Source organism: Exserohilum turcica (assembly GCF_000359705.1).
Source record: "Exserohilum turcica Et28A unplaced genomic scaffold SETTUscaffold_5, whole genome shotgun sequence".
NCBI lineage: Eukaryota > Fungi > Ascomycota > Dothideomycetes > Pleosporales > Pleosporaceae > Exserohilum > Exserohilum turcicum.
The window spans coordinates 909,019-922,271 of NW_007360266.1; the positions used below are offsets into that span (position 1 = coordinate 909,019).

Sequence of the window (13,253 nt, forward strand, 5' to 3'; positions counted from 1 at the left end):
AGGGAGCATCAGGACAGAACACGATGGGTATAAGAATGTGTTGGATTTCATTATTACACTCGTTGTGGTCAACTTATTATACTGTACTCTCTTACAAGTTCTTTACTTAACAAGATTAGTACTTTGTTATTCTATCTTACTATAGAATTGATTGTCTTTACTATTGGTTAAACATCCATAACTCTTTTCCACCTGAATTACTCGGCAATCACACGGCTTACCACGAACCCGCTGACTCGCCCTAACCCGGATCGAGTCCTAGCTAAGTATAGTCGAACCCCGTGTAACACTGTGATCAACTTGATAGTAGAAACTAATTGTATTGATTGCTCTATCTCTGTCTCTAGCGGCGCGTTAGCGCGCCGCCTTATAAGCGCTATCGCTATTGCTTTTTGTATTAGGTAGGCGGCTGAGTATTAGCCCTGCCTAGGGGTAGACCTTGGCGCTTGGTTCTAATCGGCCTAGATTACAGAATCCGGGTGCTTAGTTACACCTAGATTCTGCCACTTATCTAACACACCCCCTTAGCTTAGAGCTAATTAGGATTGTAAGCTGGACTATTAGTTAGTTAGATCGCTAGACGCTTAATTTGATCCTAGATCTCGAGTAGAGCCACTTTTTGAGTTGCGTCTTAAGTCTGGCTTTTTGTTAGCCCTAGTTAAGTTAGAAATCGCTGCTACTAGTTTACTAGGAGAGCTTTAGTGAGTCTGTCTGCTGTTATATCTAATAATTAGGTGTAAGTGACTTTAATCCGTCCACTAGCGACTTCTTGTCTTAGCTAGTGGTTGTGGATATCCACGTGTTGAAGCTTAGTTTAGAGTCTTGATATTTCCTAAGTAACTAGCTAGATAGTTTGCTAGTTATTGCACTAGATTTTAATCTAATCTAGCAAGTTAATCTTAAGTTCTTTGATTAGTCTTGATACAAAAATGGCTTCCTTAGCTACTTAGGATAGAGCTAGAAGCTTGGCTTTAGTAGTGGACGTAGTGACGGTATCTTACTTGCTAGCTCGCTAGGCGATTAGTCCGCTAAATAGCTTAATTGTGTAGCCTTAGGAGCTTTTGCGATCTAGCGTATTGTTAGCAAATAAGGCGTTACTAGCTACTTGCATAGAATTGCCTAATCTTAGCTGCAGCGCTAGGTGCTTAGTCTCTTTGAGGTAGAGTAACACTCAATCTACAGCCCTCTAGTGTTCTTGGCTAGGATTAGAGAGAAACCTAGCTAGATAGAACGTTGCAAAAGCAATATCTGGCCGAGTATTAATAGCTGCGTAGAGTAGGGATCTAATCTTGCGTTGATATTTGTTAATTTCTAGTAGAGTAGCTAGCCTGTCTTGTAGCTTTAGCTTAGCACTGCCTATTGGTGTATTATGTTAGACAGTCCAATCCTTAGCTAGTTGGCTAATCTTCTCGCAGTAAGCACTTTAGGATAGGTGGATAAGTCAATTTTCTCGATCTCTCCTCACTTCGATCCCAAGAAACCACTGAATATCGTCCCCACCAGTCATTGAGTAAGTCCTTTTGAGATCTTCTACTAATATAGTAGCCTGGTGTAGCTGGTTTTGGCGATAGGCAATATTGAAATCATCTACATAGAAGAAGACTAGAGTGCTGTCCTTAATTATACAGCATGGCTCATAGGGTATAGTCTAAAACCTAAGCTTAGTGAGCGTCGCTATAAAGTCTTGTTGCTATAACGCTGGCAATATCCGCAGCCTATAGAGTGCCTTTTAGAGCTTAAGTATAGTACTTAGCTTCTAATATCTATAGGGCATACGCATGTACACTTCTCTATTAAGTCAGGCGTGCACGAACGCGTTAGTGACGTTAAACTACTTAACTTTAAGGTTATATTTAGCAGCAATAGCCATAAATAGACAAAAGGATCGTCTAGCTAGGGTAGCAGCGTAGGTGTCTTAAGAGGTAATATTCCGCTACTAATCGCCCCTAACTACTAGTCGTGCCTTGCACTTAAGAAACTAGCTTTCTTGATTGAATTTGTAGGTAAATACCCACATGCAGTCTAGGATCTAATGTCCACTTGCCTTAACTGCTTTATGTAGTACTTCTACCTATAAGTTGGTGATCTTGTGGCTGTCTAGATAAGCGCGTTAGGCTTCTTTGAACAGCTCGCCTATTGGATGCTCGTCTAGATTTAATCTAGCTGTTGGTGGCTTAGGGACTGTTCTTGACGATTGGATTTTGGGCGCACCTGCTGCTTCTCCACTCATGAGCTGAGCTAGTAGCGCTGCTGGTGGTGGAGTGACTGGAGGCGTTGGATAGTGCTCCTGAATCTTTCTTCCTATGTAGTAGCCTGGTGGATCTTCTAATTCGTCGATCTCTTCTGTTATATTGATAGTGTCGTCTTTATGAAACGACTCCGTCCTAGTGTCTAGGATTAGTGGTGGGAGCTTAATAGTCTAGACGTATGCTGCAATCTCTAATAGAGTGCTGTGCATAAGGCTGTCTATTAGATCTTTAACTTTCCTATTAAATATTGTATCTTCGTTAAAGATTACATCTCTAGTGCTAATAACTTTAGCAAGAGATGGGATCTAAATTCGATAGATTGTCGACGCCTGGTAGCTAACTAGATAGCCAATCTAAGCTTTGGGATCAAGTCTCTATAGCCTTGATTTGCCGCAGTGAGTATTGTTAGTTATTGCGAACGCCTTGCACCCATATGCCTTAAGGTAAGCTAGTCTAGGCTTCTTTAGTGTAACTATCCTACTAGTCTAGGATGCATAGGTGAAGAAGACTTTATAGGGTGTCTTCCACTAATTAACGTAGTTTAGCGTTCGATTGTATAGGTATACTGCGGCTTGTGTGACTTCTAGCTAGAGTTCCTATAGTAGATTTGCGTCTAACCGCATTACACGCGCCTTCTCTTTATTCACACCCCTTAAGCGTTTAGCGCTACTGTTTTGTGCTTAAGTGTTTAGTGCTAAAGGCTTAACAGCGATACCTTAGGCTTGGAGCTAGCGTATCACTTTAGGCTTAATAATCGCGATTTTGTTGTCTATTTTAACGACTTTAGGCGTGATATTGTATTAATTTTAGAGGAAAGTAAGGAAGTTTAAGAGTATTTAGATAATTGATTTGGCTGTCTAATTGTCTGTGAGATAGAAGTCCCACTAGAGTTGTGAGTGCTTGTCTGTGATTAATAGCTGTGATAACTCCTTATTGTAGGACTATTTCTTATAGGTATAGAAATTGATAGTTAGCCTCTTACTATGCTTCTAATTATTTGTTCTTAGAGCGCGACTGATCTATTGGCGGATTTTTGCTCTCCCACACGCGTTGCACTGCACTATTGTTATTCTCTTAATCTACACCCCCTTAGCTTGCTAGACTAGGTGCTTAATCGCTGCTGGCCTTAGGTGTCCTAGTCTCTTATGCTAGAGGAGAGCAGGCGCCTGTTTAGGTCGCTAACGCGTTCGGGACGTGTGGGTGTGCGCGTGTAGGGCTACTCTATCTACTAATCCAGCCAGCTAGTGCTCCAGCACCTATTGCCTATATAGCTCTGCCAGCTCGCAGATAGTTGATCCGTCTAATCGCCTGATTGCTGTGGGGTTTGATTGGGTGTCCTACTAGATTCCTTGCTTTCTTAGTACTCTGAAGGAGACGATATTGTAGAGGATATCTAGGCAGATTGCTACATTGTGGAGCACGAGTTTCACTAGTGTCTGGTTGTGCTTCAGCTAGAGTATGATTGACCTATATCCTCTGATCTATATCTGGCTATTGCCTGCCTATATAAAGTCTCCTTAGATTGGTGGACGATAGTTATAGATCTGACTAGGGCTATTTGTGATATGACATGTTGATCCTAAGTTAAAGATAAAGGAGTTTCTTAATGGATATTTGTGGTGATCTAATATAGATATCGCGGAGAAACTGGCATTAATCTCTGAGATCTGTCGTCTAAATAGTCAGTTATTAGTTAAGTTTGGTATAGGGGTTTGAGATTGCTTAATAGCTGGAGTTCTTGTCCTTGGCCGACTTTGGGCTCTTAGGAGACTCTGAAATTCTAAGTCATTTGCTTTTCTAAGCTTAATTGATTCCCGAATAATCTGATTCGGCTTCCACCAACTAGGTGCCTTCTTCTGATCTAAGTAGAAGCACTGGTAAAGTGGGTGGCTCCCGTCGCACGCGGGACAGGGAGCAGAGATTTTACGAGCTCTGGTGCTTCCTAGAGACGGTGATCTAGCTCCGGTGCTTGCCAGTTTACCTGGCATGAGCCTAGTGCTTCCTGGAGACGGTGATCTGGCTCTGGTGCTTGCTAGTCCACCATGACTTTGATAATTTATAGAGCTGGGTGAGGGATCCTGGTCATCCACAGCTGTACGTTAATACTAGGGTCTACCCCGCTTACGACTCTGAGAGTTCCCCATAGTAGCCTGCTGGGCGTCCCCTTCTAGCTGGGTAGATCGGTAATTACTAGCGAGGTATGACGATTCCTCCATTACAAAGGCTGCCTTCTGGCTTCTACCTCTTGTGACTGGGTGATTTAGTGTTATATATTCTCGAAACCGTCTTATTATGTCCTTCTAGCTTAAGCTAGGTTAATCCTTTCTAGTAGCTTGGAAGGTTGCTGCCTAGATAGAGGCTATCTTGTTTACTGCTAACGTAAAGTCTGCAGCTATGATATTAATCTAGGATACCTCTAGTACTTTTAGCATCTTGGCTTCTGATGCGGCTTGGCTGTATTTAGTGAGCTAGAGATCCTAGACGTTCACTGAACGTGGAGGCTTAAGAGTATTATAGTATCTTGTACGAGCTTGTTTCTGCTTAAACTTTGATGCAATCCTAGCCTCTAGCTTTAGGTTCTTAACCCACTGTTTGAGTGGTTCGCTGGGTAGACAGCAGGTGCGCTGGAGATATGGCGCCATAGTGGACTGAATTAGCACTACTATGTGCTGTAGGCTGGCTAACTTGGTCTTGTATGCAGCGTATTTTAGCTTATAGCTCTCTATTTGAAGCTTGTAGACTTTAAGATTGTTCTTATAGGCTCTCTGCCCTGATGAGGATAGATTAGATAGTTAAGCTGGCACTCCTCCTTCTCCTAGCGCTGATGAAGGTGTATACTTGGAGATATTAGGGAGCATTGGCTGGGTTGGCTCCACTAGTGGTGTAATGATTGAGTCTGGGTTGACTTGGGCCTATACTTTATAGGCTTCGCATTAGGCTTGTAGCTGGTTATACCAGGTGCAGTAGTCGTTTCTGTTGCGTAGGATAACTATCGCGTTAATTGGAGTAGATTAGGCGTTTATGTTAATTAGCTTAGTAGCGGCACTATTGCGGATTTAATTAATTAGTTAAGATAGTTTTAGGTTGGTAGAGGCAGTGAGACTCTTAATTGTCAGACTATAAGGGTTTTTCTAATTAAGGATTGATTTAGATCACTGTGATAAAGGACTGTAATTAACTTAATAGTAGAAACTGATTGTATTAATTGCTCTATCTCTATCTCTAGCGGCGCGTTAGCGCGCTGCCTTATAAGCGCTATCGCTATTGCTTTTTGTATTAGGTAGGCGGCTGAGTATTAGCCCTGCCTAGGGGTAGACCTTGGCGCTTGGTTCTAATCGGCCCGGATCACAGAATCCGGGTGCTCAGTTACACCCGGATTCTGCCACTTATCTGACAGAAGGAGGTCTAGATTATATGTTGGATGTTACTGCACGTTTAGGTTAAGTTGTGTGGCGTGGGGTGCTGTAGAAGTGCCGAGGGAGGTAAAACATAGGATTGGTTCATAGAGGGATTTTTATTGTTTATTCCTTGGTTTGGGATGCTGCATGTTAGGGGATACTAGGTAGAGTTCATATATGGGGATGTAGCACGGTGTAGGAAGTGGGATACTTGCAAAGTATAGGGACCGAGAATGGTATTGCTAGGCTTGTCAAGGTAAGCTGTGTTTCTTTGTGTGTAATAGGAGGTTACTGTTGCTCTTCTTTTTTATAGCTATGCTGGATAGGTGGGATGTGGAGTATGTTAGTATAAGAGGGATGCAATATAGCCTAGAAAGTGAATTCTAGCAAGGCTTAAGGCCTAGTTATTGTATATACACGATTGAAGGGTTTTGATTTTCGGATTATTAGGGTAGGGGGCTAGAGGAGATGTGTGGATGGTGCTAAGGTTGAAAAGGGTCAGTCTCCAAGTCGTCTGATCTTCGGTAAGCTACCGTAATCGCTAACAAACACTATTTTTATCTTATACATGAAAACTTATGCAAGACAATTACTACGTCCTCCAATAGTATAACCGAGCATGGTTCAACCGTTCGCAGCAATTAGTCAGGCCCAAGTCGATATCGCAATGACGTCACGCCACCACTTTCACCATTACCGGCCCAGCACGTGGCATCGCGCCTCACCATATGCAGCAATAGATGGATCCGGTTAGCGGAGACATAAAAAAACTAACGCACATATGACGGAGCCTGGAACCATGCAGGTTTTGGTGGGAAAAGAAATTAGTGGCCTGAAGCTCCGCAATTTCCGATCATTCGATCTTGACACTCACGCGTGAGCTAGTGTCACGACACCTCGTTACATGCCAGCGCCCGAAACCATTAATTCCCTGCTGAATCACAAACAAATACTTTGTTTTGCTGAAACTACCCAGCTCCTTCAGACTTCTGATTTCTTTTTGACTGACGTCATATCTGAGACCCTCAGGAATCACCACATACCTCAAAGAGCCACTGGAGTCGGTCTTAGCAAGCATGCCGGAAATTATCCTCTCAATCAATGCGGGATCGTCAAGCGTCAAAATATCCGTGTACAAGACGCCTGAGAATGAGTCCATGGTCCCAGTACAGCTGGCTGAAGCGACAGTCGAAGGCCTGACTGCGCCTCCTGCCAAGCTGAAATATGAACGTGGCGATGAAAAGATCAAAGGAAAAGAGCTGGAGAATGTCGAATCACAGGAAGACGGGTTCCGATACATTCTTGAGCACTTGACGAATGACAAAGGCCTCCCAGAATTGAATCATACCGACGATATTCGATTTACGTGTCATCGCGTTGTACATGGCGGTGACTACCCCAGAAGCCAAGTCATTGACCAGGAAACGTACCATCACATCGAAGAGCTCTCTGATTTGGCGCCACTTCACAATGCCCCGGCCCTTACCATTGTTCGGGCAGTAGCAGAAGCCTTGCCGCATGCTAAGAACATTGCCTACTTTGATTCGTCATTCCACAGCACACTGCCCGATTACGTATGCACGTACCCAATTGACCAAGAGGTGGCGCAGAAGAACAAGCTACGAAAGTACGGGTTCCATGGCATCAGCTACTCATTCATCGTCAATGCTGTAACAGAGCATCTCAAGAAACCGGCCGATCAGCTCAACATCATTGCACTGCATCTTGGCTCCGGCGCATCTGCATGCTGCATTAGAGGAGGGAAATCGCTCGACACTACAATGGGCCTTACTCCTCTCGCTGGCCTACCAGGCGCTACGCGTTCGGGTTCAATCGACCCATCGCTAATGTTCCACTACACGCACAGCGCGGGGAAGCCATCGCACAGCTCCAGTGGAAAGCTGCACATTACGCAAGCCGAGGAGATCTTGAACAAGCAGAGTGGTTGGAAGAGTCTGACCGGGACTACCGATTTTGGCAAAATCAGCTCCTCGGATCGCCATGAAGACAAGCTTGCTTTCAACATTTTCGTTGATCGCATTCTCAACTACGTTGCTCCTTACTTTACAAAGCTCGACGGAGAGGTTGATGCTCTTGTATTCGCAGGAGGGATTGGCGAGAAGGGTGGAAAGCTGAGGCAGGCCGTTGTGCAGGGAGTCAAATGCTTAGGCTTTGCGATTGACGAGAAGAAGAATGAAGCTCCGATTGAGGATGTGGTCACGGACATAAGTGCAGGCAGCGCTAGATTTAAGACACTGGTTGTGCAGACTGACGAACAGTTGGAAATGGCAAGGGGTGTATTGGCGGACAAGGACCGCTTTGTGGGCAAGAGATAATGCTAATGGAAGTACATGTCGTTCACATCTAATGCAAAGCACATGCCGCTTATAATCAATGCAATATCTCACCGCCCGCCTAATGCTGTATTATTATGGGGTGTCCTTGGTACACTTGGACATGTGTCTGAAGCGTCCATGTTCTCGTCAACAGAGTTGGATGCTGGCGCGGTGAAGATGTTGGAATAGCTTGTTGGTAGTGCGGAAGTAATGATTGTGCATTGTCTAAACTTGTTTAGCTGACTGCTAAAAATACCATGAAGATGGAACAGTACTGTTGTGTCCAAGATACCACTTTCTCCATGCTAGCCGGGCAAGCAGAGCGAATGCAGGGACTGCAAGATTTACCAGCAGAGTGATGAGGCCAATACGCGCTTCGAGGGTCCAGCCGGACATGATGCTGTACTTTGTGATTTGGGGAGATTGGGTATATTATGTAGAAAGAAAGAGTTCAAATGCCTTTTTAAGAATTGGGAATTTGTAATGTCTGTAGTGGTCGTTGCGGAATGGGCAGCAAAGAGATGTTTTACATACCTATCTGGTATCCAGAATCTGGTCGTCGTCGCCGCATCTTCAGGGCGAGTGATGAAAGCATTGCCTAAGGCGCAGTACTTCCAGAATCTGATGTTCTTTGGTATCCCATTTCTCGAGAATCAGAAGAGGAATAGGCGATTAGAGACATTCCAGATTACGGGAAGCTCGGAAGCAGCCTTCCACTTTGCCTACCCGGGCGCTAGGCATCTCAATTCCAGAATCTGAAAATCAGGCCCTCCAGCAGGGGCTAACGTATTTTTGTCGCCCAATAGGATCTTCTTGACAATGCACCGGTAATGACGTGGAGATAAGGTGCCGTTCCTGGCTAAACGAGGTCTGCACCACAACCTGCAGATAGGCCATTTCCAGAATCTGGTTGTACAACTGCTCCAGCTTAGCTCGTGCGGTGACTACATGTAGTGTGTTGCATATATCACGCTGTCAGCTAAAGCATACAAGGGTCTATCTGTCGAATCAATTAGTGAGGCGGAGGAGACCGGTGAAGCGAAGACGGCTCAGCCTTGTGACCCTCCGACAGCCTGGTAAATGTTCAGCTGATGGCTGCCCCTAGTTTCCAGATTCTGGATTTCCCAAATCTTTTTTCTGAATTCTGTCTCTCTGGCTTATTCCAGATTCTGCTTCTTCAAATCCCGCTTTTGGGATTCTTGGCTTTGGTCTGTATTCATAAATTGGTTGCTTCCATATCGGAATTGCCGGTCATCAATTGTCAATCTCTTCCAATTACAAGCTTTCCAAATTAATAATTGAATATGCCGAAAATCAACCACCCTAGGATATCTCAGGCCGAATGGCATGATCGCAAAGAGACGATCAAACGGCTGTACATGTCCGAGAACAAGAGTCTGATGGGCGAGAACGGCGTTATCGAGCTTATGAAGCAGAAGGGTTTCTTCGCAAGGTAATGCTCCGGCACTCGTGGAAGGCATTCTTAGGCTCACCAAACGCGTATGAAGCAAACCACAGTACGAATCTCAGTTTCTACGCTGGGGCTTCAAGAAGAAATTGACTCGCGAAACCTGGCATACCATTGGGCATATGATCAAGAGTCAGGATGAAAATGGGAACGCTAGACACGTATATGCTTACGGCACAAGAATCTCCGATGAGAAAGTCAAGAAGGAAACCTCTCGATACAAGAGTTGCAATGCGCACAGAGAGTGCTGTGCAAGAACAGAACTACCAGTCGGTGTTGAAATCCGGCTGAATCAAGAAGCGGAGGAGGAAATCCTGAGTCCCGGAGTCCAGGAAACCTATTTTGAAGATCTAACCAATGAATTTCTCTCAGGCTATCAGCGCAGCTCTGAGATCTGTTGGAGTCTAGCATCAAATTCCGGGCCCGCCCAACCAAACGATATCAACGTTTGCCACAACAGATCGTTGTCAATACACTCAAATCTACCCGTCTTCGGCAACACACTCAATCACGATTTCGCTACAGCTGAGTGGTTCTCAATCACATCGAACCCACCACCTCCATCTAGTGATTACTACGATATCGCCCGTGCGATGCTCTCACACCCATCGAGGCTCGAGACAAACTCCATTCCTCGGAACACCATCTCCTTATTCGAAAACCTCAATAGGCCGCTCTTCCGCGAATTCAAAGCTTTGTTAAGGAGCAACCGAGGAAACATTCTTGCATCAATCCACAACACCAAGCATTTACTCCCGAGCGAACCCAGCCAAGAAGTTCAGAAGGCATCCGTGGATATCGTTATATTGAAGCAAATACTCTACCTTCTGATGAACAACTTTGCTGGCTCCGACTATGCGGCCTTTGATACCATCTTCGAGCAAGTAAGGCAATTTTCGACCGCCCAAATGGAGGACATCTTGGACGCACTGCCACATCCCTATGCAGCAGCACTGCAGCAAAGTATTTTGACTATCGCTATCAAGTCTAATATACCAAGCCTAGTAGAGATACTTGTAAAAAGAGGCCTGGATATCAACTTGGTTCAGTGCCGGTTTGGGGGTGAATCATATACACCTCTCGGTTTGGCATGCAAGTTCCGATGTCTGGAGATTGTAAAAGTCTTACTAAATCGACATGCTGATCCCAACTGGTGCCTCCCCGGAAATCGCCTGCTCGGACCTATCGGACTACTTCTCGAATCCAAACACAAGGATAATGAGGTAAAGACCAAATTCCCACCAACTGTTTCCGGTATCTTCCAATGTCTCTTGGATTCTGGGGCTTATATGTCAGTATCTGAGCTGTCACTTGCCCAGTTCTGGGAAAACGGGCTCCTTGTTGATTTCTATATAAATCATTCCAACCCTCCTCGTCTCGACACTGGAGCAGCCATTCCCGGTATGGGGATAGTTCTTGAGAAAGCTGCATTGCTCTCTCAACCTGAGAAGACCATTGCTATGATCCGTAAAATGCTTGGAGACGTTCCTGTATCTGAACATTCAGAAAGAGTTAAGGAAAGTCTCTCGGTTGCTTTGGAAACCGCTTCCTATCAAGGCAACCTTAGCTTGGTCAACTATCTATTGGATGCAGGGCTTTCTCCCAATTCGAATAGTTTGTGTATGGCAATCCAAGGAAACCATTTGGACCTGGTCAAGCTATATATCCGACTGGATGTGGGTATTCATAAATACTATCACATGAATTCATCAGGGATCCGTTTTCCCCGAAGCCCTCATACAGTTGAAGACCCCGAAATATCCGCATACTACGCTCTTCGGATTTACAGAACGACACCGTTTGCTGAAGCTATTAGATGGGGTCGTCAAGAAATGATTGCTCTGTTTGAAGAGCAGACTATCATGCACGCATTTCCGTCTAGCGAAAAATTCATGGCAGCTGTCTATGCGGCTGCTGAAACAGGGAACAAGGAAATCATGCAAAAGTTGGTTGAAATGTGCATGTCCAGATATCCTGTGAGCGCTGCCACATCCTACAACTTGATTGAGATCGCTGTAATGGGAGGCTATGACGAAATTGTCGAGTTTCTCATGTTGTATGGAGTTCGGCCAAACTGTTCCAGCGTTGCGGCCGCTCTTCTGACACACAACGCCCGGCTGGTTCAGCGGTTCCTTGACACAGGGGTCTGTATCAATGAAGTGAAAGGCCTCGTCTACCTTGCTGTGCATTGGGGGAGCAAGTCTATGTTGGAACTGCTTATAAAAGCTGGAGCTAAAGTCGATTCGTATTGGTTTCGTCCATCTGCTTTGGGATTGTCGTCCGTTGCGAGACCAAAAAACTCACCCCTTCAGGAAGCTATACGGCGTGGTGATCGTCATATATTTCAACTGCTCCTTGATAACGGTGCGAATGTTTGCACGAGGCCTCCTGTGACCCAGGCTTCTCTTTTGACAGAAGCTATCAATTGCGGTAACGAGGAATTTGCTTATGAGCTGCTCACTCGTGGTGCAGATCCGAATGATCCAATTGCACTTCAGGCCGCTATACACAAGTCATTCAAGATTGTTGAGGCCATCATGACCTCATTTCGCCACCGGTATCCTAATGGCGATCAGACTTTTGTTGTCCCCGCTCTGCGCCAAGCGATCAAGGACAACAATGTGACCATAGTAAATATGCTCGCAGGTCAGGCCGCTTTGAATAATGCAACATTCACTGTTAATGAAGAAGCTTGCTTTCCAAAGTTCTTTCTTTCTCTACTTGGAGAAGGAATCGTCACAGGTAATGTCGAGATCGTGTCCATCTTACTGCGATCAGGTGGCGACCCTGACAGTACAGTTGCAGTAGCGACAGAACGTCCCCGTAAAGGCAGATTGAATCCTATTTTGATTGCAATATCAACTGGCAATCTCGCTATGGTACAACTTCTGCATAGAGCTGGGGCGGACTTGAGGTTCAGTGCAACCCTTGGCATCACGCACACCTCACTGCAGTTAGCTATCGAGATGGGTCATATTGAAATTGTTCAATACCTCCTAGATGAGGGGGTCGATGTCAACGCCCCACCGTGCATATGGGAGGGGGCTACCGCTCTCCAGGTGGCCGCCAAAACAGGTTCCGTTCGCATTGCGGAAATGCTTCTTGACCGTGGGGCAAGCGTCAATGCTCCTGGGAGCAAATACGTTGGCAAAACTGCATTCGAATTTGCGGCAGAACATGGGCGAATAGACATGCTACTTTGGCTCTTCCACCGAGATGTGGATATCACGTCAGACGGTGGGAAACAAATCCGCAGAGCCTGCGAGTTTGCAGAAAAGAACGGCCAGGTAGCCGCAAAGGATCTTGTAATGCAACTCAGTGCATGTGTAAACGGGGAAGATTTCGTTACAGTTCCATCTGATTTCTTTTAGGACTCATAGACGGAGTAAGCATGGAGGAAAGCAACATAGATTGTACTTTTACTTGCACCGCAACTTCAATGCTTCTGCAACGATGGTATGTCCATGTGCTGGACGATGTTGAAATAAACCCTGTAGAATGAGAGCGTGATCTCGTACTAACATTCCCCTGACATGTTCTCAATAATAGTCCAGCTTAATGTGAAATGTGAGTAGTACGCCTCAAAAGGCCAAGACACCCTCACGTAGACTGACATCCTACATCATGCTAAGCAAATCACTTTCACCGCTTAGCTTTCATCACTATCTTATCTTCTTCGAGAAGGTCACGGTAAGAGTGCCGCGGGAACACGTCGACACTAGACCAAATCTGTTGCTAGCGTATGATTCGTGAACTCTTAACCTGCATGGACGCGCAATGACCTAGGACGCGCAATGACCCA

At 45.3% G+C, this 13,253-nt stretch overlaps 1 protein-coding gene across 1 annotated transcript; it reads left to right on the forward strand.

The window, feature by feature from the left end:
* Nucleotides 1-6,611: 6,611 nt before the first annotated feature.
* SETTUDRAFT_164684 (uncharacterized protein) lies at nucleotides 6,612-8,229 on the forward strand. The gene has a single exon (XM_008030817.1). It carries the CDS (start codon nucleotides 6,724-6,726, stop codon nucleotides 7,981-7,983), a length of 1,260 nt encoding a protein of 419 aa, XP_008029008.1. The 5' UTR covers nucleotides 6,612-6,723; the 3' UTR covers nucleotides 7,984-8,229.
* The last annotated feature ends 5,024 nt before the right edge of the window (nucleotides 8,230-13,253 follow it).

Coding starts and splice junctions, on each gene's coding strand:
- SETTUDRAFT_164684 (XM_008030817.1), top strand. CDS start 6,724: ATGCCGGAAATTATCCTCTCAATCAATGCGGGATCGTCAAGCGTCAAA.